Raw genomic sequence first — 20693 nt, 5'->3', positions numbered from 1 at the left:
AATCCCTCAGTATCCATGGGGGATTGATTACAGGACCCCTACAGATATCAAAATCTGAGGATGCTCAAGTCCTATGGAAAATGACATAGTATTTGCATATAACCTATGCACATCCTCCCATATACTTTAATCATCTCTAGATTACTTATACCTAATATAAAATTAATGCTATGTAGTTGCTATACTCTATGTGTTGTATTATTTTTTACTGTTGTATTGTTATTTTCTATTATTTTTTTTCCCTTAGAATATTTTCAATCTGCAGTTGGTTGAATCCCTAGATGTGGAACCCTCTGGATACGAAGAGCCAACTGTATCCTTTACTTATTCAACATGGCTTTTTTGGGGGGAAGGGGGTAGGGAGAGTACTTGCTATCCAAGGATAAAATGATCCATGATGAATCTCTAAGAATACAGTACTGTCCTTACTTTCAAACTCATTTTCAAAATAAAGAGATATATAAAAACATACAGCTGCAATGTAATGTATTAAGTGTGATAATAAAGTATCCTTGAAATGTTAATGGGAACACAGGAGGCTGCACTTACTCTGCCTAGAAGGTCAGATATTGCTTCATTGGTAGTATTTGTGTTACAAGTAGCTATTCTCCAAATAATAAAAATGGAGACTTCAGGCAAACAGCCAATATAGAGTATCTGATCTAAGAAAGGTGGTGCTGTGGAGAACATTAAGCATTCCAATAAGGTACAGAATTAGGGAAGGGAGAGAAGCTAAGTTATATTGTTGATAGATGAGATGAGATGCAAATCCTTAACTTTGTACCTTCAGCACTAAGGAGTTCAGACCTTAACCCATAAGTGATGGAATTCAATTGAAGGTGACAACAGCATAAACTAGACTCTACTCCACCAAGGACAGAATGATAAACAAGACTGTTAAGAGCCATTTAATGAATCTTTGCAGTAATTCAGATATGCTACATGGCCCTGAACTACTTTGCTGCAACAGGAGCAGTCCGAAAGGGTATATGAGCAAAGAATTAGTAAGACATGGTGACTTTCTGGATATGGAGTGAATCTAAGAAGATTGCTAGGTTTTATGACTCAGGTGATTTGGTGGATGGGATGCAGAAGTTTGGATGAAGAGATGCTAAATTCAGTTTGTACATATTGAAAGTGAGGTTCCTATTAATATACTTTTTAAAGTTGATATAAAAATGGCTTAATGAAACATAACCTAGGAACAGGGAGCAGGGAACTTTCTATAGGGGTTTGCTATGTGCCCAACTCCTTAAGTATATGCAGTCATAAATACCACCTGGATACTGACAATTAATACTACCACCCAGCCACTTCTTTTGTAAAATTTTCACCAAGGTTGTTATGAAAAATAAATGTGACATATTTAACAAGGGAATAACCAATTTGAGGAGTGGAGGAGAAAACTTTGGGCGGGTACTTATAAATGTTTATTTCAAAAATATTTATTAACCAAATTAACACTTCAATTGTCTCTTTCTAGAAGCCTTACTCAAATACTCGTTATTCTCTAGAAAGTCTTCAATATATCTCAAGCTCTTGAAACTATCTATCTCTAGATACACACACAAAAAGAACATACACACACAGAGAGAATGCATTTAGGTTACCCCCAAATACAAATTGGTTAATATAGAAAATGGGTAAAAATTGGCTAAATTGAATATATTATCTATAATATTCTTCCTTTTTAGTAAAACATTTTATAAATAAGCAATAAAGAAATAATAATGAAACATAGGCTGCATCTATATAATACCAATTCTTGCCCCCAAAGCAGTGTTTCTTGGTTACATCTTTGGTTGGCAGTTATTAAAAATAAAAAATTAATAAATTTAATTTTCTAGAGAGTACTGTGCTAAGTGCCAATTTTTTTCAAAATGTAAGCTTGATTATAATTCTTTAATGCTATCAACCCTATAACTGCCATAAATATACAAAAATAAAACTTTTAAGCACTAAAAAATTTTTCCAGTATAGGAAATAGTTTGAAAAGAGAAAGGAAATTCAAAACAAATCCATAATACATTATTAAAAAGCTAACAGATATGTTTATGCCATAGAGTAGTGGTTCTCAATGGAGTATGGGGGTGGAGGGTAACTCAAGGGGACATTTGGCAACGTGTAGAGACATTTTTGTTTGTTATAACCAGCAGGTGCCACTGGCAACCAATAAGTGAAGGCCTAAGATAATGCTTAAACATTTTATAACATACAGGACATTCCTCACAACAATTACTCAACCCTAAATGTCAATAGTGCTGAGACTGAGAAACACTCCAAGATTTAGCAAATTTAGACATCAAGATGGGGGTAGCAGAGAACCCTTCAATTGAAAGATAGATGTAATATACACAAAACCCAATTTAAATACCCAGACTTACATTAATTTGCTTTTTTTCAACAAGGATATACTTTAGATTACATTTTTTCATAAAATGAGTTGATAATGATGGTGGTGAATCTGGATCAAGAGGAGCATAAGCAGCAGGGACTTGGAGAATTCTAAAGAAATAAGTAGAGTCAGCATAAATTTTCTGTTGAACATAATCTTCCTTTATGCATTTCTATTTCTCTATGCACTTGACTCTTTAGCAGAAATTTCCAGTGTTTTCACTGACCCATTTGTAGTTATAAAAATTGTTATATTATCTTGCTCTTGATGGATATCCTGAGTATTTTTATAATACTAAATTCTCATAGATCAATATAGAGAAACACAAGATTTTAAGAAGTTAATGTATTACAGTATAATACATTTCGTATTGGCCACTATTAAAATACCAAACAGGTAGCAGAGTCTAATTTCTTCATCTGCCTATGTAACATAAAAGAAACTAAACATCCACATGCAACTTCTATAGTACGCAGATTCATAAAACACCTATTTCACCAAAACCAGGATATCTTAAGGGAAAAAAAAAACCTTTAAAGTTGGTTTTTATGTAGTAATACTTGTATAAACAAGATACAAGATCATTTATTCATTTTAAGTTTTAGAGGTCCATCTCAGGGACACTAGATCTTTACACATAGTAAATTTTCAATAAATTTTTGTCAATGATTGAATAAATTTTGAACATATTTTTCTCTATACTTATATAATCCATCTACTAAAATCCATGTTATAGGATAACTATCAACCTCTCTAGTCTGTTGGCAATTTCTATTTACTGCAGAACCCTAGAACAGCAGCTGCCGTTTGAGGATAATATTCTAGAACTATTTAAATGAATGAACATTTTGCAACTATTTGTTGAAAGTGTCTTCCTACTCATATTTCACTTTTTAAGAACCATTATCCAAAACTCTTCTTCATTCATTTATTGAATACCTGAGTGCCAAAAATTTCAGTCTGAGGGTGGGGGTGGGGATTGGGGTGGGAGGAGACAGTCATGTTATTTATGAAATCTCTATTTTCTTTGACCTAACAACAAATTTTTATAAACTGTTACAATTATTTTCCTTTAAGACACAAATGAAGCTCTTACATTTTGGAAACAGTTAAATGTTCTACTAGTGAAAACTTCTAGGATTTCCTAAGTAAGCTCGGAATAATTAATTTAAATGCTTAAAAAATACTACTAGGAGAAACGTAAACTCTTTAACCTCTCTAGAATTGACCTAACAATGCAGAAAAATCTAATAGTAAACAGAACAGCAACTTGCAATATATTTTATTTATTAAAAAATTATCAATTAGCTTAGAGTAATATCAAATTTATAGTTCTAAAAAATATTACCCTAAAATCCAAGAGGGTAAGTTTATCCCAGGTTGGCAGTAGAGACCAATTTCTCGAATTCCTTGAAAGTCACAGTGTAATAGAAGAAAACTTGATAATTCTGAAGCAGTATTAACCACAGTCTTGTAGGTGTAATGAAGTGGAGGCTGGTTGTTGCATTCATCAAAACACACAGCTACTTTGTTCAAGTAAAGAGAGGCAGCCTGATGCACCAATTCCTGAAGAGTCATTGCACTGAAGTTTACCTAAACATCAATTTGTAGCAGAGAACTCTACAAACATACAAAAATGTTAGGGGAAAGGGACGTTTTAGGGAGCTTGGTGGAGGGAGAGGGAGAAACTTCTCTGTAATCACTACTCACAAAAATAACCATAACGGAGACAAATAAGTACAGACTCTGAGCTTATGAAATGTCTATGGTAACTTTACTAAGAACAATGAGGGTGAAAGTTAATTTGATACAATCAGCCTGATGCTGGGTCAGAGCTTGAAAAAACTTGGGAGGGGAGTGGTATACATAGATGAAAATGAAACAGGCAGAAATGTAGACTTCTCTGTCAACTGACCTCAACGTAAAAGAGGTAACACAGTGAGACCTGTCTCTGGGGGAGAAAAAAAGGAAAGAAATATATAAAAAATTAATCAATAAAACCAAATTTAGTGCTGGGCATAGTTGCCCACGCCTATATTTCCAGCTACTCAAGAGGCTGAGGCAGAAGGATAGCCTGAGGCCATGAGTTCAAGATCATCCTGGGCAAAACAGTGAGATTGTCTCTAAAAAAAATTTTTTTTTAATTAGCCATGGCTGGGCATGGTGGTAGCTCATGCCTGTAATCCTAGCACTTTGGTAGGGTGAGGCAGGAGGATTACTTGAGCCCAGGAGTTTGAGGTTGCTGTGAGCTAGGCTGATGCCAAGGCACTCACTCTAGCCTGGGCAACAAAGAGAGACTCTGGCTCAAAAAAAAAAGAAAAGAAAAAAATGTAAATAAAGCCTGCTTTTACATTTCTGTAGAAACTAAACTTATATAAAAGCAAAATAATTTTTAATAGAAAAGGAAAAAACTCCATCCATGTAGTTTTAGACCACTACATATAAAAACAATGTGTATCACTATTATTTTATAGAAGTCACACTTTTATAGTTGTTAACAGGTTCTTTGTACTCTAGTTTGATTTTTAAACTGCCACCAGAGAGTTCATTTAAATTTAGACTCTAAATATAGTATTACAATGCAATAACTCTTATATCAATACAATGGTATCTGAATTTCTTAATGTAGATTATATAAAAAGACTTGGAACATTTATTTCATCAAATAAACATTAGGGGTCAGATACAGTGGCTCACGCCTATAATCCTCAATCCAGATTGAGCTTGGGAATTTGAGACCAGCCTGCGCAAGAGCGAGACCCCATCACTACTAAAAAATAGAAAGAGATTAGCTGGCCGGGCATGGTGGCTCACGCCTATAATCTTAGCACTCTGGGAGGCTGAGGTGGGTGGATTGCTCGAGGTCAGGAGTTCGAAACCAGCCTGAGTGAGACCCCGTCTCTACTAAAAATAGAAAGAAATTAATTGACCAACTAAAAATATATATATACAAAAAGTTAGCCGGGCATGGTGGCACATGCCTGTAGTCCCAGCTACTCGGGAGGCTGAGGCAGTAGGATCACTTGAGCCCAGGAGATTGAGGTTGCTGTGAGCTAGGCTGATGTCACGGCACTCACTCTGGCCTGGGCAATAAAGTGAGACTCTGTCTCAAAAAAAAAAAAAAAGAAAGAAATTAGCTGGACAATTAAAAATATATAGAAAAAATTAGTGGGCATGGTGGTACATGCCTGTAGTCTCAGCTACTCAGGAAGCTGAGGCAGTAGGACTGCTTGAGCCTAGGAGTTTGAGGTTGCTGTGAGCTAGGCTGATGCCACGACACTTTAGCCCAGGTAATAGAGTGAGACTCTGTCTCAAAAAAAAAAAAAAAAAAAAATTTAGGGATCAATGGAAAAAAATTCACAGCTATTAGGTTTTTTGAAGGTAAAGATTTTTTTTCTTCCTCTCTGAATCCTACTTTCCATATTTCAAAGAAAATAAGATTTATCAAGTAGCCTATTTTAATTTTTCAAGTTTTTTATTTGTTTATACTTATCTGATTTCCTCACTGATTCAAAATAAATTTCCATCCACATCAATTAATATCAATTAGAAAAAGTAAAATGTTCCTAAACACAATGAACCTACAACTGCTGAGACCCATACATTTGAAAATGTTGTGTAAATATAAAATTTTAAAATAAAAAAAAATTCAGTACTTAGTTTTTCTTTTTAGTAATCATTTCTATAAATACTAGCTCTTTTTCTGATGCAGAAGATGTAATTTTTAAACTTTCCTCAGACACACAAATGATCATTATATAAATATAAGAAAGACTTTCTACAGCATGCAATAAAATTATTGAGAATGAGTTTATTTTGCAACATATAGTTAGTGCCAAAGGATACCTTCTGCTACCCTCTCCTGCACATGAATAACAAATTGCCTACACTATGGAATGTAGTAATGTAGTATAGTATAGTAATGTAGTATAATATAATGTAGTATGTAGTATATACTGAGGAATTTTAACAAATATTCAGTTTATATACAAAGATGCTTTTTTCCTTGAATGACATAAACAAGTATAGCAGCTGATTTTCCACATGAGAACAATCTGATTAATATATTATAGCTTTAAAATTACATCGAAGTGAGGGGCAGGATTATAAAATGAATTAAATCCTTAAAGAACATGACATTTTTATGACAAATTACAACACTCACCACACAGCTATACAGTAAGATGTTTTTTCTACTTTTAATTTCCAGTTTCCCAGTGGTTGCTACAAAGAAGGCAAACTCCATTCTTATTGTCTCAGGTTTTCATTTTCATTCATTTGGTCACAAATATATGCCCTCCAGTGGAGAATACTCTACATACTGGATGCCCAAACATTTCGAGATCTTATAAGAAAGAAAGAAAAAAAAAAAGCAAAGTCTGGCAAGCAAATTTTATATGTAATGGGATCATTAAGTTTAACATATTTGCTACTTTACAGCTGTGGAAGCTGCTATTTAGTCACCAGAGGTCTTAAGAGTGTCAACAAATTCTACTGCTCTGGGGACTAAAGAGGAGTAAATCCACCTGCTTCTTAACCTACATTATACAACTACGTTTAATAACAAAGCCCTTTATAGTTTCCAAAACATTCCTGGAAGCCACACTAGGAAGTAGGCAGAGCAGGCTTATTTTCATGGGAACGAAGGGGCGGAGGGGTCGGAGGTTGGTGATTCAGGAAAATTCTCACAAGTCAAAGTTAGTCTGCACCACCCCAGCCCGCCAGTCCCACGAATTCAAATCCGAGGTCAGGCAAATTCTGACACTCTGAAGCTGAGCAAACCTGTGCGGGGACAGCCCCAGGCTTCGCCGCACTTCGCCTCCCTCACACAGACGCCCGCCAGACACCGCGTCCTGAGGCGACTCACTCAGCAGGTCTCGCGGAGGAGAGACCTTTCCCCAACAGCCCAGGCGGACGCAGCTCATACCCGAAAGCCGTAAAGCTACCTCGCAGCACGACCAACACGTAAATCTCCCGCGTCGCTCCATGACGTCAGCGCGAGCGACCTTGGCCAGGCCGCGTCCCTGCCTGGCCCGGTCTTGAAGCCGTCGAGCTAATTTCAGGGAGGAAGAGTTGGCGGCTGTTCCCTTCACCATCTCTGCTCAGGGCTCCCCGTGGACGCGCAAGCTTTTGGACAGTGTCTGCAAGGACTTTGGGGTTGACCAGGTTGGAGCCGCCCCGTTTCATACTTGCCAGGAATCTCGGGGCAAGCAAGATTCTTGAATTTTGAACCACAGTCTCCTCGTTCACAAAGTGGGGATAAAAATATCGCCTAGGGCCGATGTGCAGGAAGATGAAATCATTGTGAAATACGAGTTATTGGCCTTCAACCAATGGCATTTTCTGAAAACCTGCCCAAGACAGCTGGCGACTGTGACTTCAGCGTATGAAGCCTCTGTCCTAAGGAAACTGACATTTTAATTGGGAAGCAAATTGAAACCATAACTAAGGAACTTGATAGGGCTTGATAGTGGCTTTTAATGGGTTCTGTGAAGAAAATAAAACAGGTCTGAGGTGGAGAGAATTATGCAAGCTATATGCCTGAATGGAAGTCTCTGTTTCCAAGAGAGTCGTGATAGTTGGAGACGTCAATTATTACAGTGTCAAGGGCGGTATCGGTGGTATTTTTAAGCTATTGTAAGTAGCGGAAAGAAAATAATCAGGATTTTTTTGTTTTTTTAGTTTGGCGGGAGGAGGGGATGATAGGGGAGCTCAATATGGACAATACAGTATGTGAAAAAGCATAGGATGCTCTCGTGGCCTTAGTTGTTGGTGACAAGAAAACTGTAGCTCTGATCCAAGCAAAAATATCTCCACTTGCCAACTGTACTTTTCCACCAGGATGTACCACAAGGTATTCAAACTAACATGGCCACTTTTTTTTTGGTTGGCGGGGTAGTAAATGTATATCTTGTCTTTGTCTCTATATTTGGAGATGACACCATCATCCACTAAGCCAGCGGGTTAACAACCTCATTGCTTTGTTACCCTCCTATATCCAATTAGACTCTGTGTCCTCTAGTTCCCCTATCTCTGGAGCAGTGCCCAGCTAGATACATCAGAATCGTCAGGGGTGATGTTTAAAAAGACAGATTCCAAATTCCTGGATCCCATCAACAAGGGTTCTGAATTAGTTTAGTGAGGGACTTAGAATCTGCATTTCTAAAATGTCATCTTCATCTGCATTACTGTTACCTTAGTTCAGAAGATCTCTTGGTTCATCTTGGTCAGCTTTTTCCTAAAGCCTTTCCAGTCTTGCTTGGCTAAATTGCTGCCAGAGTGATCTGTTTTATTATTGCAGTATCACCCTTCAAATCTATGATATTAATGGTATCTTTTTTGAATTTTTTTTTCTTCCCTTGCCGTATCTTATTTCCCTCAAGTTTCTTCTTTTTCTTTCTTCTATTTGTTTTGGCTCTTTTGTATTAAAGGCTTTCCTAGGGTGTCTTGTGATCCTTGATTATTCTGCTCATATTTCAAAGGGGCATTTAAAGCTGATTGGAAGCTCTGAGTCCATGGGACAAGTTTACTGAAAATCAAGTGGGAGAAGAGGGCTACTGAGGGTGGGGTGTGTCTCACAATTCAGTAAAAATTTCAATTCTCCTATTTTGGTGTCCTCCAATACAAAACCCCTCTGTTTTACTCCCTTGAACAACAAAGCCTTCAAATCTAGGCTGAAGGTGCGAATGGCATAAGGTTATAACTCATTCCCAAATGAACTTCCAATCTTTTTCATTACCCTCTTCAGCTCTACTTCCAGAAGCCAGTTTCTGAGCTTTTTATAGGATCCTGTGATACAGACAGTATTGCCTGTTGGCTATGCTCACACTGGTTTAGAATTAGCTTTTCCAAATCAACTGAGCCCTTTGCCATTGAATCCAGTATTTTATTTCCATTATCCCAATTTGTCTACCCTTAAGGGTTTATGACTCTAAAAATTCCTTTACAGCATTTTCAGAGGGTCTTAAGGAGCAGCAAATGTAGAAGACTATGTTCAAGACACCATTTTTTACCTGGAAATGCAGTGATCATTCTAAAACATACCAGATCAGTCATAGCATTTTCCTGATATGAGAATAAGAAACCAGTGATTGTGCATTGCCCGCATCATAACATTCTGACTCTTTAGCAAGGTAAACAAGATAGTTTATAGTTCATTTTCTTTCTAGCCTGATCTCTCACAGCAGGTGACTTCTCCACAACCCCATCCTCCACATTTCCATACCTGCTACTGTGAGCTCTTTCTATGAGATGCTAGTAAGTCAGTGTTCTGAGCATACCAAGTCCTTATCATGTTCCCACACCTATGTTTTAGCTGTGTCTCAGGCAGAAATACCCTTCTCAGGATCCTCATGCCTATTCAGTGATGCCTTTCTTAGGCCTTATAGGAGAATTTACCCATCCTCCCTCAACCCCCATTCCATGAACCCAGCATACTCTTGAGAGGGGTCTTCTGTCAAGGGGCCTGCAGAATCTTGCTGGGTATGCCAAGTGAGCCTGCAGATTCTTGCTGGGTATGCCAAGAATGCAAGATCCTGACTGTTCTTCATCCATGAAATATTTCAACAGCTTTTCGGGGTGATCAATTTCAGAGCTGAAGTGTCTCTCAAAGAGCAGGCTTGTTTCCACTTACTATAAAAGTATTGAATCTCCTAAAATCAGTGTTCTGTAATGCAACCCAACACGTGCAGACATCTAACTCGGCCCATCTCTGTCATCCCATTGGGACTTGGGAAGCAAGGGAAACATGCAGACATGAAGTTCTGGCTACTGCTTTTGCCATGAGTAATAAAGTTCTTTTATCTTTGATCCATGAACCTCATGTCTACTGCCATAAAATCGTAACAGGCTATCTTATTAGCTTCTAAAGAGGTTATGATCCCAGACCTTCCTAGACAGTGACGAATACCCAAAACCAGCAACAGCTGCATTATTTCCAAATCTGGCTTCTTTTTTTTTTGAGACAGTCTCATTCTGTTGCCCTGGTCTAGAGTGCCGTGGCGTCAGCCTGGCTCACAGTAACCTCAATCTCCAGGGCTCAAGTGATCCTCCTGCCTCAGCCTCCCAAGTAGCTGGGACTACAGGCATGCACCACCATGCCCGGCTAATTTTTTCTGTTTTGGGTAGAGACGGGGTCTAGTTCTTGCTCAGGCTGGTCTCGAACTTTTGAGCTCAAACGATCCTCCCACCTCAGTCTCCCAGAGTGCTAGGATTACAAGCATGAGCCACCGCGCCTGCTGAAACCTGACTTCTTATACTAAATAGTACCTTTACAACAGAGATTCATGTCTGATGTGGTGTGGATATTTGGCTTGCTCCTCCAAATCTCATGTTGAAATTTGATCCCATGTTGGAGGTGGAGCTAGTGGGAGGTGTTTTAGTTATGGGAGCAGATCCCTCATGAATGGCTTGGTGCCCTCCCAGAGATAATGAGTAAGTTTTTGCTTTAATAGTTCACACTAGAGCTGGCTGTTTAAAGGAGCCTAGCACCTCCTCCTCCCTCCATCTCTCACCATGTGACATGCCTGCTCCTGTGTCTCCCGCTTTGATTGGAAGCTCTTTAAAACCCTCATCAGAAGCAAATTCGGGCACAATGCTTCTTGTACAGCCTGCAGAACTGTGAGCCAAATAAACCTCTTTTCTTTATAAATTACCCAATCCCAGGTATTTTTATATTAACAGCAACACAAAAGGGATTCATAGAACATCTTATGCACTTGTTTCCCCAACTTTTTTTTTTTTTTGAGACAGGTGCTCACTCTTGCGCAGGCTATAGTGCAGTGGTGTCATTATAGCTCTGTGGTTCCCAACCCCTGGGCTGCGGACTGGTGCTGGTCCATAGCCTGTCAGGAACTGGGCCACACAGCAGAAGGTGAGCCGCGGGCAAGCGAGTGAAGCTTCCTCAGTATTTACAGCCAATTCCCATCCCTTGCTTGGTCACACCACCGCCTGTGCTCTGCCTGTCAGGTGTCAGATCAGTGTTGGCATTAGATTCTCACAGGAGTGAACCCTACTGTAAACTGTGCATTCAAGGGATCTAGGTTGCGTCCTCCTTATGAGAATGGAATGCCTGCTGATCTGAGGTGGAGCTGAGGCGGTGATGCGAGCGCTGGGGAGCGGCTGCAAAATCATCCCAAAACCAGCCCTCCCAGCCCCCAACCCGTGGAAAAACTGTCTTCCATGAAACCAGTCCCTGGTGCCAAAAAGGTTGGGGACCACTGTTATAGCTCACTGCCTCAAACTCCTGGGCTCAAGCAATCCCCCTGCCTCAGCCTCCTGATTAGCTGGGACTACAGGTGGGTGCCACTATGCACAGCAAATTTTTCTATCTTTTTGTGGAGACAGGGTCTTGCTCTAGCTCAGGCTGGTCTCGAACTCCTGGTCAAAAGGGATCCTCCAACATTGGCCTCCCAAAGTGCTAGAATTACAGACAGGAGCCACCACGCCTGGCCCAACTATCTTTTTACTCTCTTCCATCCACTTACATTGTTCCACCTGCACAGAGGTATAAAACGCTTACCCCTGCACCCTGCTAATATTTTGTATATTCATTGGCACATTCTGCTCATTTTACTGCTCATCTTTCAGTTCTCAACATTAAAAACTATTCAAGGCCGGGCGTGGTGGCTCACGCCTGTAATCCTAGCACTTTGGGAGGCCGAGGCGGGCGGACTGCTCAAGGTCAGGAGTTCGAAACCAGCCTGAGCGAGACCCCGTCTCTACCAAAAATAGAAATAAATTAATTGACCAACTAAAAATATATATACAAAAAATTAGCCGGGCATGGTGGCGCATGCCTGTAGTCCCAGCTACTCGGGAGGCTGAGGCAGTAGGATCGCTGAGCCCCGGAGATTGAGGTTGCTGTGAGCCAGGCTGACGCCACGGCACTCACTCTAGCCTGGGCAACAAAGTGAGACTCTGTCTCAAAAAAAAAAGAAAAAAAAACTATTCAAAACTAATTTTGAAAATCCTTGACCCTACTCCAAAACAAGGTTAGGTTCTCCTGCTATGTGCTCTTGTAGCATGTACCGTAACTGGGATTATGGAGCATTGTGGGATTTATTGTGTTCAGCTGTTCAGAAGGTGGAAAGGTGATGGTTGAGTTTATTCTGGTTTGGCATTTTGACAAGTGACTATGCAAGAAGAATAGAGAGATGAGGACATTCAGGCTGCATTTCCCAGAGAGTGAGGCTACTGAATTAGGGTTCTCCAGAGGAACAGAACCAACAGGATAGAAATATCTGGAAAAAGAGAGATTGATCAATTTTAAGAAATTGGCTCACATGATTGTGGGGAATGACAAGTCAGAAATCTGTAGGACAGGCCAGCAGGCTGGAAATTCAGGTAAGAGTTGATGTTGCAGTCTTGAGTTTGAAGTCCACAGATCAGCAGGCTGCAAACTGAAAGCAGGGTTTCTATGTTGCAATCATGAGAATTCTTTCTTCAGGAAACCTCAGTCTTAGCTTTTATGGTTGTCAAACTAACAAACAGGGAGGGAGATTCTTCTTTAAATAAAAAAAGATATTTATTTAGGAGTAGCATTGCAATGGGAATACAGTGGACATATCGGGGTGGTAAAGGAAGACAAGGGGTTTTAAAGGAAAAATGAGGATTACGTGTTGTTTTCAAGCAATATCTTTGGCTACATCAATAACAAGGTGAACCAGTTGTTGTGGTGCACACCTGTAGTCCCTGCTACTCAGGAGGCTGAAGCAGGAGGGTTGCTTGAGCCCAGGAGTTTGAGGTTGCAGCCGGCCACTGCTGCACTCTACCCCAGGCAACAGAGTGAGACCCTGTTTCAAAAAAACAAAAACAAAGAAAAACATGCAGGCAGTTTTCCTTACAGTAGTAGACTAGGTTCTACTTAAGAACCCAAAGAAAGAAGGCATTAGTGATTTAAGTGATGCCATAGGCAAGATTTTGAGAGGCAATATACATTGAGTATGATTGAATGTATTCTCTACCTGTCAAAACAGATTTTGACAGATTCCAGGGCAAGAAAACAAAGGATATTTAAGATCAGCACACTAAAAAATAGTATGAACTAATTCTTTAAAACAAACATTAATAACAGGAAAAGATTTAAATGTGGATACCCTATAGAACAGAGCTGAAGAGGACAGTGACCTCTTGTTTCCTCACTTTTAAAGTATATGCATGTATTATTTTGATGTTTTGCTATGAGGTGGGACCCTGGAATCTTTAATTATTTATTATTTAAAACAGACTATTTTTAGAGCAGTTTTAGGTTCATAGTAAAATGGAGAAGGTATAGAGATTTCTCATATACTTCCTGCCCCCACACATACATAGCCTTCCTCATCATCAACATCCCTTCCCAGAGGGGCACATTTGTTCCAACTGATGAACCTACACTGATACATCAGTATCACACAAACCCACAGGGTTCACTCCTGGTGCTGCACGGGTATGGACAAATGTATAACAGGTGTCTACATTTCAGTATTATACACAGTGTAGTTTCACTGCCCTAGGAATCTTCTATGTTCCACCTATTAATCCTTCCTTCCCAGCTAACCTTTGGCTATGACTTATCTTTTTACTGTCTCCCTTGTTTTGCCTTTTCCAGAATGTCACCTAGTTGGAATCATATATAGTATGTGGCATTTTCAGATTGGCTTTCTTTCACTTAGTAATATGCATTTAAGTTTTCTGCATGTCATTTCATGGCTTGATAGCTCAATTCTTTTTAGCATTGAATATTTCATTGTCTATATGTACTACAGTGTATTTATCCTTTTACCTATTTGTTTACTTAGTATTGCATTTCTGATTACTTTATTTGTCCTTCCTCCTCAATCAGCAGTTTTGCCAGGTTCATAAGAGATGCCTATTTATTGAAATGCCTGGATCAGAGAAATAAGATCTGATTAGCTGGTGCCAAGTATGGAGCCTGCAAGTTGTCTTCATGCACTAACTAAAAAAGCTACTATTAAAAAAAAGCACACACATATTTAAACACACTTATAACATATATTTGTCACTCAGACATAACAAATAAGTCACAAAAAAGGTTTAGTTCACAATATAGATCCTGTGAAAAGACATTATTCATCTCCTCTGTAGTTTACAACACTCTACTTATATTTAAAGTAAATGTTTGAGATTAAATTGTTAAAAAATTGTAATTGAGTTCAGACTTCATAAAACTGTGAAAATAAAAGGCCATGATGGAGAAATATTAAGCAATTTATAGAATTACCAAACTGTCACAGTATTACTTTTCTTTACAAAAGCATCTCGATAATACAAATAAAAACTATGGAAAACACAAAAGTAAAATCAGAGGTTTTGGTTTAGTACTTTCCCTGAGTCTCTTGTTTTTAAAAATCAAATGTAAGTAAGGCCAGTTCAAAATGGACCTACGGGTCTTGCCTCCTCTATGCTGCTATAGGGATACCTTTAAGATAAGAGGCTACAATGCTGAAGTGGTCCCAGGGCTTTATTCAAATGCCACTCTGCCTGTGTCACTGCCACAGGGGTATGTGACCCAGACCCACTGCTGCACGTGGGCTTACAGAGCTGTCAAGATTTTATCTTGGCCTGCCATAGTAGAATATAGGAGGCTATATACCAAATAGAGACAAACAATTTCAGTTATTAATAAATATTAACTTTGAAATGGATTTGGACACTATATACAGCAAATTGTGGTAACAACATGGAAACAAACACTTTTATGATTTAAAAATCTTATATAAACAGGGGTTGGGGGCAAGTCATCTTAAACTTCTAAATCTTAGATGTTACAAGAAAAAAATTCTTTAGATTCTAATAATACAAAGTAGAAAAAAGTGATTATTAGCTGATGCTTGGATATGGCCTTTCTAATTCCAAGAAAGTAGTTGTTGCCTTGATCCTTAAATAAAATTGACTGTGTTTCTACCTCATCACTTAATTGCAAGCATATGTATGTATATAATCTTGCAAGTGATCAAGCACTTTATTTAAAAAGGCATATGATAATCAAGTTAAGAATGAAGGGTTTGTCTGAATCTAAAAATTTGGTTTTTATTTCAAATGTACTAGGTCGCTTCCTGAGCTTTTCTATTAGGGTACTAAGTATTATGGATCACACTCTCTAGTCAAATGTAGGAAAAACTTTTCCACAGACAGATTTTTATAACCATTCTTGGGGTATCTCAAAGACAGATGGCAAAGACCCACCAAACTATGTCTCCCTCCATCATAACAAAATCATAATTGCAAATTAATCTCAAAAAGGTTAATAATCATTAGCTTTTCAAAAGCTAATAATCATGTACTATCTTAAAATTTGGGGGTGAAATGATGGCTCTAACACTAAAGTATGAAATTTATTCACATTCCTATTAGTTATTTAATAATAAAAGTACCCCATTGCACAGGTGGGGAAACTGAGGCACAAAAGATCTTTTTTATATATATAGTAAGTTTTGTTTAAGGTTAGACAGTGAAGCCAATGTCAAAACTACAGCCAGAACTGTAAAGGCTAGACACCTACAGTGTATAATGGATTCAAACTTCCCAGGAAATGTTATATTTAACTCACCTGTCCTGTTTGCATCACACCTCCTATCTTAGGTCTAACCTCTTGCAAACCTTTTAAAGCAAGGAGGTGACAAATGTCACTTACCACCTGCCTTTTCTGATCAGGTACAAAACACTAGCCAATGCTTGTGTAAAAAAAGAATACCACATGTTGTTGTATTATATACAATTAGCAAGGTTCAATTATAGCACTTTGGTACCCTTTTCAAAATAATCTTAAAACATGTAAAGGTAAGCATGTGGCATTTTATATTGTACCAACAGAGTAACAGTAAACAGATAAGGTGTAACCACTGTAACTTCTTGACCAACTTTATATCTTGAAATGATACATCTGCCCCTAACAGCTACCATTCCAATTCTACAGGGTATTTTCCAGTGAGACAAGCTGTACAATGACCTTTCTTTTCAAAACATTCCAGACCATTTCCATTTTCTTGAATCATAATATCTTGCCTTTCCACCTTCTGCTTTTTAAATTTTATCCCTTCTTGTACAGATGAAACCAATCCTTCTACTGACAGATATATAACGCTGTTTGCTCCTATAGGGGGAAAGAGGGAAAAATAAAAAGATCATGAGAGTTCCTTTACAAAGGAAGAAATGCTTCAACAGAGAATATTTACAAACAGAATAATTTAAGCCAGGATAAAAATTTCTCCTTTAGTCTTTCTTTAAAAAAGAAAGAAAAGAAAGAAAGAGAAGGAAAAAAAATCAGTAAAACTCAAGGCCTTTATTTTTAAAATTATAAATTGGAATTCAGGGTATAACATAATTCAAAACAGCAGAGGCTTCAAGTACAGAAAGAATTTAGAAGGGTTCATTTTCAAAGAGTAATTTTCAAATCAGGAAGATCTGGGCTCAAATTTAAGTTTAAGGTTGCTTACTTTTTGTTAAGACTATTTTTGCATCTGTAAGATGGGGGAAACATTGCTGAAATTGTATAGTTTTTGTGACATTATGATAGTATAATAGGTAATACATGCAGCAGGGTGATATTCAAAATATTTAACCATTTAGTATAAACAAGTTCTAAAAAAAAAAAAAAAAAATTAACCAGTAAGGCACAGGAATGACCAGCTGAAAGACATGCCAGCCATGAACAACTGGTGTGGAGGTACCAACGCACAATGGCTGTGTTTCATGTGACAGTTACACAGTTTATACATCACCTGATTTTGAAAGGAAGCTGTCTCATCCAGGATAAACTAGATCTCTGAGTCTCCTTACCTCATTACTAAAGATAAGACTACACAAGGTTTTTACTTTTTGATTTGTATCTATATCCAAATTATTCTATTAGAATCTGTGATAAAACTGTTTTTGACAAAGTAATATAAAAGACATGAGAAACCAAGAAAGGGGAAGGGGGGTGTGGGATAAAAACCTGCTCATTGGGTACAATGAACACCATTCTGGTGATGGGCCCACCAAAAGTTCTGACTTAAGCGCTATATTAATACAAGGTATTCATGCAACAAAAGCATTTATACCCCCTTAATCAATATTTTCAAATAAAACCCCAAAACCTGTTTTTGTTTTTCTTGGGATCTGACTTTGAGAGGCTTTAACTGGTATGCTTGTACAAATTCTCTCTACGATTTTCTCTGTTAACAAACAATTAAATGTTTACAGAAATTTTAATAGTTACCTAGATATTCTGCAAGATGATCGAATTCTGGTTTATTGGCAATGAGCTCTTCTTTTGTGGGAATGTTTATTCCCATGAAGCATGGATATCTAATTGGTGGTGAGGCTACTCGAATGTGTACCTTGAAAAGAAATCATTTCACATATTCTTTGTAAGAATAAGTAGGCAAAATTCTCTTTCATTTAGTAAATGCAACATGAAATTGTTTTACAGAATATTTAGTAACAACATACTGATAAGAAACATAGAATTTGTTTAACTGAATAATAAACGAAAAAAAATCCTGGAAAATCATATGGTAAACACAGAACTATAGTGTTCAGTCGAAACTACTCATAGAATTAATTCATTACCAAGGAATCATACTTAGGGCAACCCTGCTTCAGATGCCAGTGTGTCCTGGACAGTACTTTCAAAATAGCCATTTGTAAAGGATTCTTTCTCCAGAACTGCTGTTTTATTCTGTTACCCACTTACTTCTTTATTGATTGATTGATTTTTTTGAGACAGTCTTACTCTGTGGCCCGGGCTAGAGTGCCGTGGTGTCAGCCTAGCTCACAGCAACCTCAAACTCCTAGGCTCAATCCTCCTGCCTTAGCCTCCAGAGTAGCTGGGACTATAGGCATGTGCCACCATGCCTAGCTAATTATATATATGTATATGTAGTTAGTTGTCCAGCTAATTTTTTTCTATTGTTTTTTTAGTAGAGACAGGATCTCACTCTTGCTCAGGCTGGTCTCAAACTCCTGAGCTCAAATGATCCGCCCACCTCAGCCTCCCAGAATGCTAGGATTATAGGCATGAGCACTACGCCTGGCCTGTAATAGATATTGAATTTACTTTTACCTTTGTGTATTATATAATCTTCATAAAATTCCAAAGAGTAAGATGATCATAATCCCAACCAGTCATTAAAAAATGCTGGAAAATCATAATCACAACTATCTTTGAAACTTTCTAAATTGTAGAAATTTTAAGTTTGTACATTGAGCTTTTTAATCTATTAAGGATTAAATTTAGTACATAGTGCGTATATAGCATAAGAGTGGCTATTACATGTTCTCCAAGCTGCTATACAGTTATTCCTAAACCAACCTGATATGAAAAATGTTAATTTATTATATTGAACTATCCATTTTGATTCACCATACTCAATGGTATTTTTTAAGTCAGTATCACATTATTAATTATTGATGGTTTAGGATATATTTTAATATTAGTTACCTCTTTTGCACCAGATTCTTTGAGCAATTTTATTATAGGTGAGATGGTATTGCCTCTCACAATTGAATCATCTATAAGAACAATTCTTTTGCCTTTAAAGTTGTCTGACAATACTCCAAATTTTTTTGCAACACCAAGTTGTCTTAACCTCATGTTGGGCTGAATGAAGGTTCTTCCTACGTATCGGTTTTTACACAGCACCTCCACATATGGAAGTCCACACTGGTAAAGAAATAAAAAGGACAATGAACAGCAGTATACAGAACACCATAGGTTCCTATTTTTCTCTAGATTGGATTGCCACTATAATATGTAAGTAATACTTCAAAATGTGGTTGTTATTGTCAATGCTCCATCATCAGATTACACTTTTCCTTCACCATTTAAACTGTGGGGAGGGGAAAAGGCAAAAAGAAAAAACACAAAAAGTAATATACCTGGTGGAAAAACCAATTCATTTTGCTAGAATTTGTAACATGTCTTTTTAAAACAAATATTATTCCTCTATCTTGAAAGAGAATACTAAGCATATGAAGAGATGACAAAGAATAAATCATTGTCAGAAAAATTCACATATTTAAAAATTGTTGGCACAAGAATTTAAACCAGTAGGCTATGGAGATACTTTCATCCATTTCTCAAGGTAGCCTTCTCTAAAATATAGGCAATATTATTTCCTTTAGTAGTTAATAAACTAAACTATCCAAGGTAGTGAATATCAGGTATTATACCCCAGGATCACTATAGTTATACAATCTACCTAATTAAATAAATAAAATTTAGCATAGTACTAAGAAAATTAAACTAAATGAACATAAACAGCTTATTACCTATATTCAGTAGGGAGCAAACAAAACACACCAGTGACTTATGAGACTACTTCAAGAAGTAGATCTTAATAATAAATAAATAAATATTAACCAGTACATTCTATATATAGCTGACTCTTGAACAACATGGGTTTGAATTACATGGGTCCTTATAGGTGGATTTTCTTCTGCCTCTGCCACCCCTAAGACAGCAAGATCAACCCCTCTTCCACCTCCTTCTCAGCCTACTCCACGTTAAGACTACAACTAGGATGAAGAACTTTATGATGATATAGATTTTTCTTAATAACATTTTTTCTCTAGCTTACATTATTGTAAGAATACAGTATAAAATATACATACTACATACAAATATGTGTTAATTGACTTTTATATTACCAGTAAGGTTTCCAGTCAACAGTAAGCTATTTAGTAGTTAAGTTTGGGGAGAGTCAAAAGTTATATGCAGATCTGAGTCAGGGCGCAGGGTGGTCAGCGCTCCTAACCCCTGCCTATTCAAGGGCCAACTTTATATTAATGACATTATCTTTTTAAAAAGAAGAGGGCCAATCTAGTCTTTGGGAGAACCTTTTCGGATCTTCACTAGAATAGTGTCATTGAATGAAAAGGCTGGAAAATGAATATTGCTTATAAAGGAACTAACATTAACCTCCAAATCTTCCTTCCTCTTTATGATAAGTTGATGAATTTCTCTTTATAGACAGGGTTTTCTTATTCCACAGCTAGCAGAGCAATTTATTGCATGTTAATTAAGAGAAAATACCTTTCCTGCATAACCAAGAGCAGCAGGTGTAGCAGATTCCGGAACAGTGCTAACCAAATCCGCATCCACGGGTGCTTCAATCGCCAGCTGCTGACCACAGCGGTACCTTACTGTATAAACCATTTGGTCTGGTATGTTTGGAAAAGGAAATAGATTATCTTTACTTAACATGATATAGTATTGCTATTCTAAAAAGCTAGTGCTAGAACTCTATAGACTGAGTATAAAAAGAAAAGTGAAATATTAAAATGGAAATACACAAATTGAGGGATTTAACTG

At 37.5% G+C, this 20693-nt stretch overlaps 2 protein-coding genes across 4 annotated transcripts in view; both read right to left on the bottom strand.

Moving 5' to 3' along the window:
- Positions 1-7356, bottom strand: part of AASDH (aminoadipate-semialdehyde dehydrogenase) — a 31846-nt gene extending 24490 nt beyond the window's left edge. For 2 of the 3 annotated variants that reach the window (XR_012915089.1, XM_020285297.2), the window contains exons 1-4: positions 7178-7356; positions 6561-6740; positions 3744-4015; positions 2385-2505 (exon numbers count right to left, since the gene is read on the bottom strand). Coding sequence is in view for 2 of the 3 variants with exons in the window: in XM_020285297.2 (XP_020140886.2) it covers positions 2385-2505; positions 3744-3973 (351 nt within the window). In the remaining variant the exon portion in view is untranslated. The remainder of the gene's footprint in view (positions 1-2384; positions 2506-3743; positions 4016-6560; positions 6741-7177) is intronic. The other variant, XM_075997893.1, reaches the window with a different exon arrangement.
- A 4618-nt stretch (positions 7357-11974) lies between these two features.
- PPAT (phosphoribosyl pyrophosphate amidotransferase) overlaps positions 11975-20693 on the bottom strand; it is a 38702-nt gene continuing 29983 nt past the window's right edge. Inside the window, exons 8-11 of the mRNA XM_075997899.1 lie at positions 20415-20542; positions 18822-19043; positions 17598-17718; positions 11975-16490 (exon numbers count right to left, since the gene is read on the bottom strand). Coding sequence (XP_075854014.1) covers positions 16294-16490; positions 17598-17718; positions 18822-19043; positions 20415-20542 — 668 coding nt within the window. The 3' untranslated portion in view covers positions 11975-16293. The remainder of the gene's footprint in view (positions 16491-17597; positions 17719-18821; positions 19044-20414; positions 20543-20693) is intronic.

Source organism: Microcebus murinus, chromosome 26 (assembly GCF_040939455.1).
Source record: "Microcebus murinus isolate Inina chromosome 26, M.murinus_Inina_mat1.0, whole genome shotgun sequence".
NCBI classification, from domain to species: Eukaryota; Metazoa; Chordata; class Mammalia; order Primates; family Cheirogaleidae; genus Microcebus; species Microcebus murinus.
This window is presented reverse-complemented; position numbering and strand designations above follow the sequence as displayed.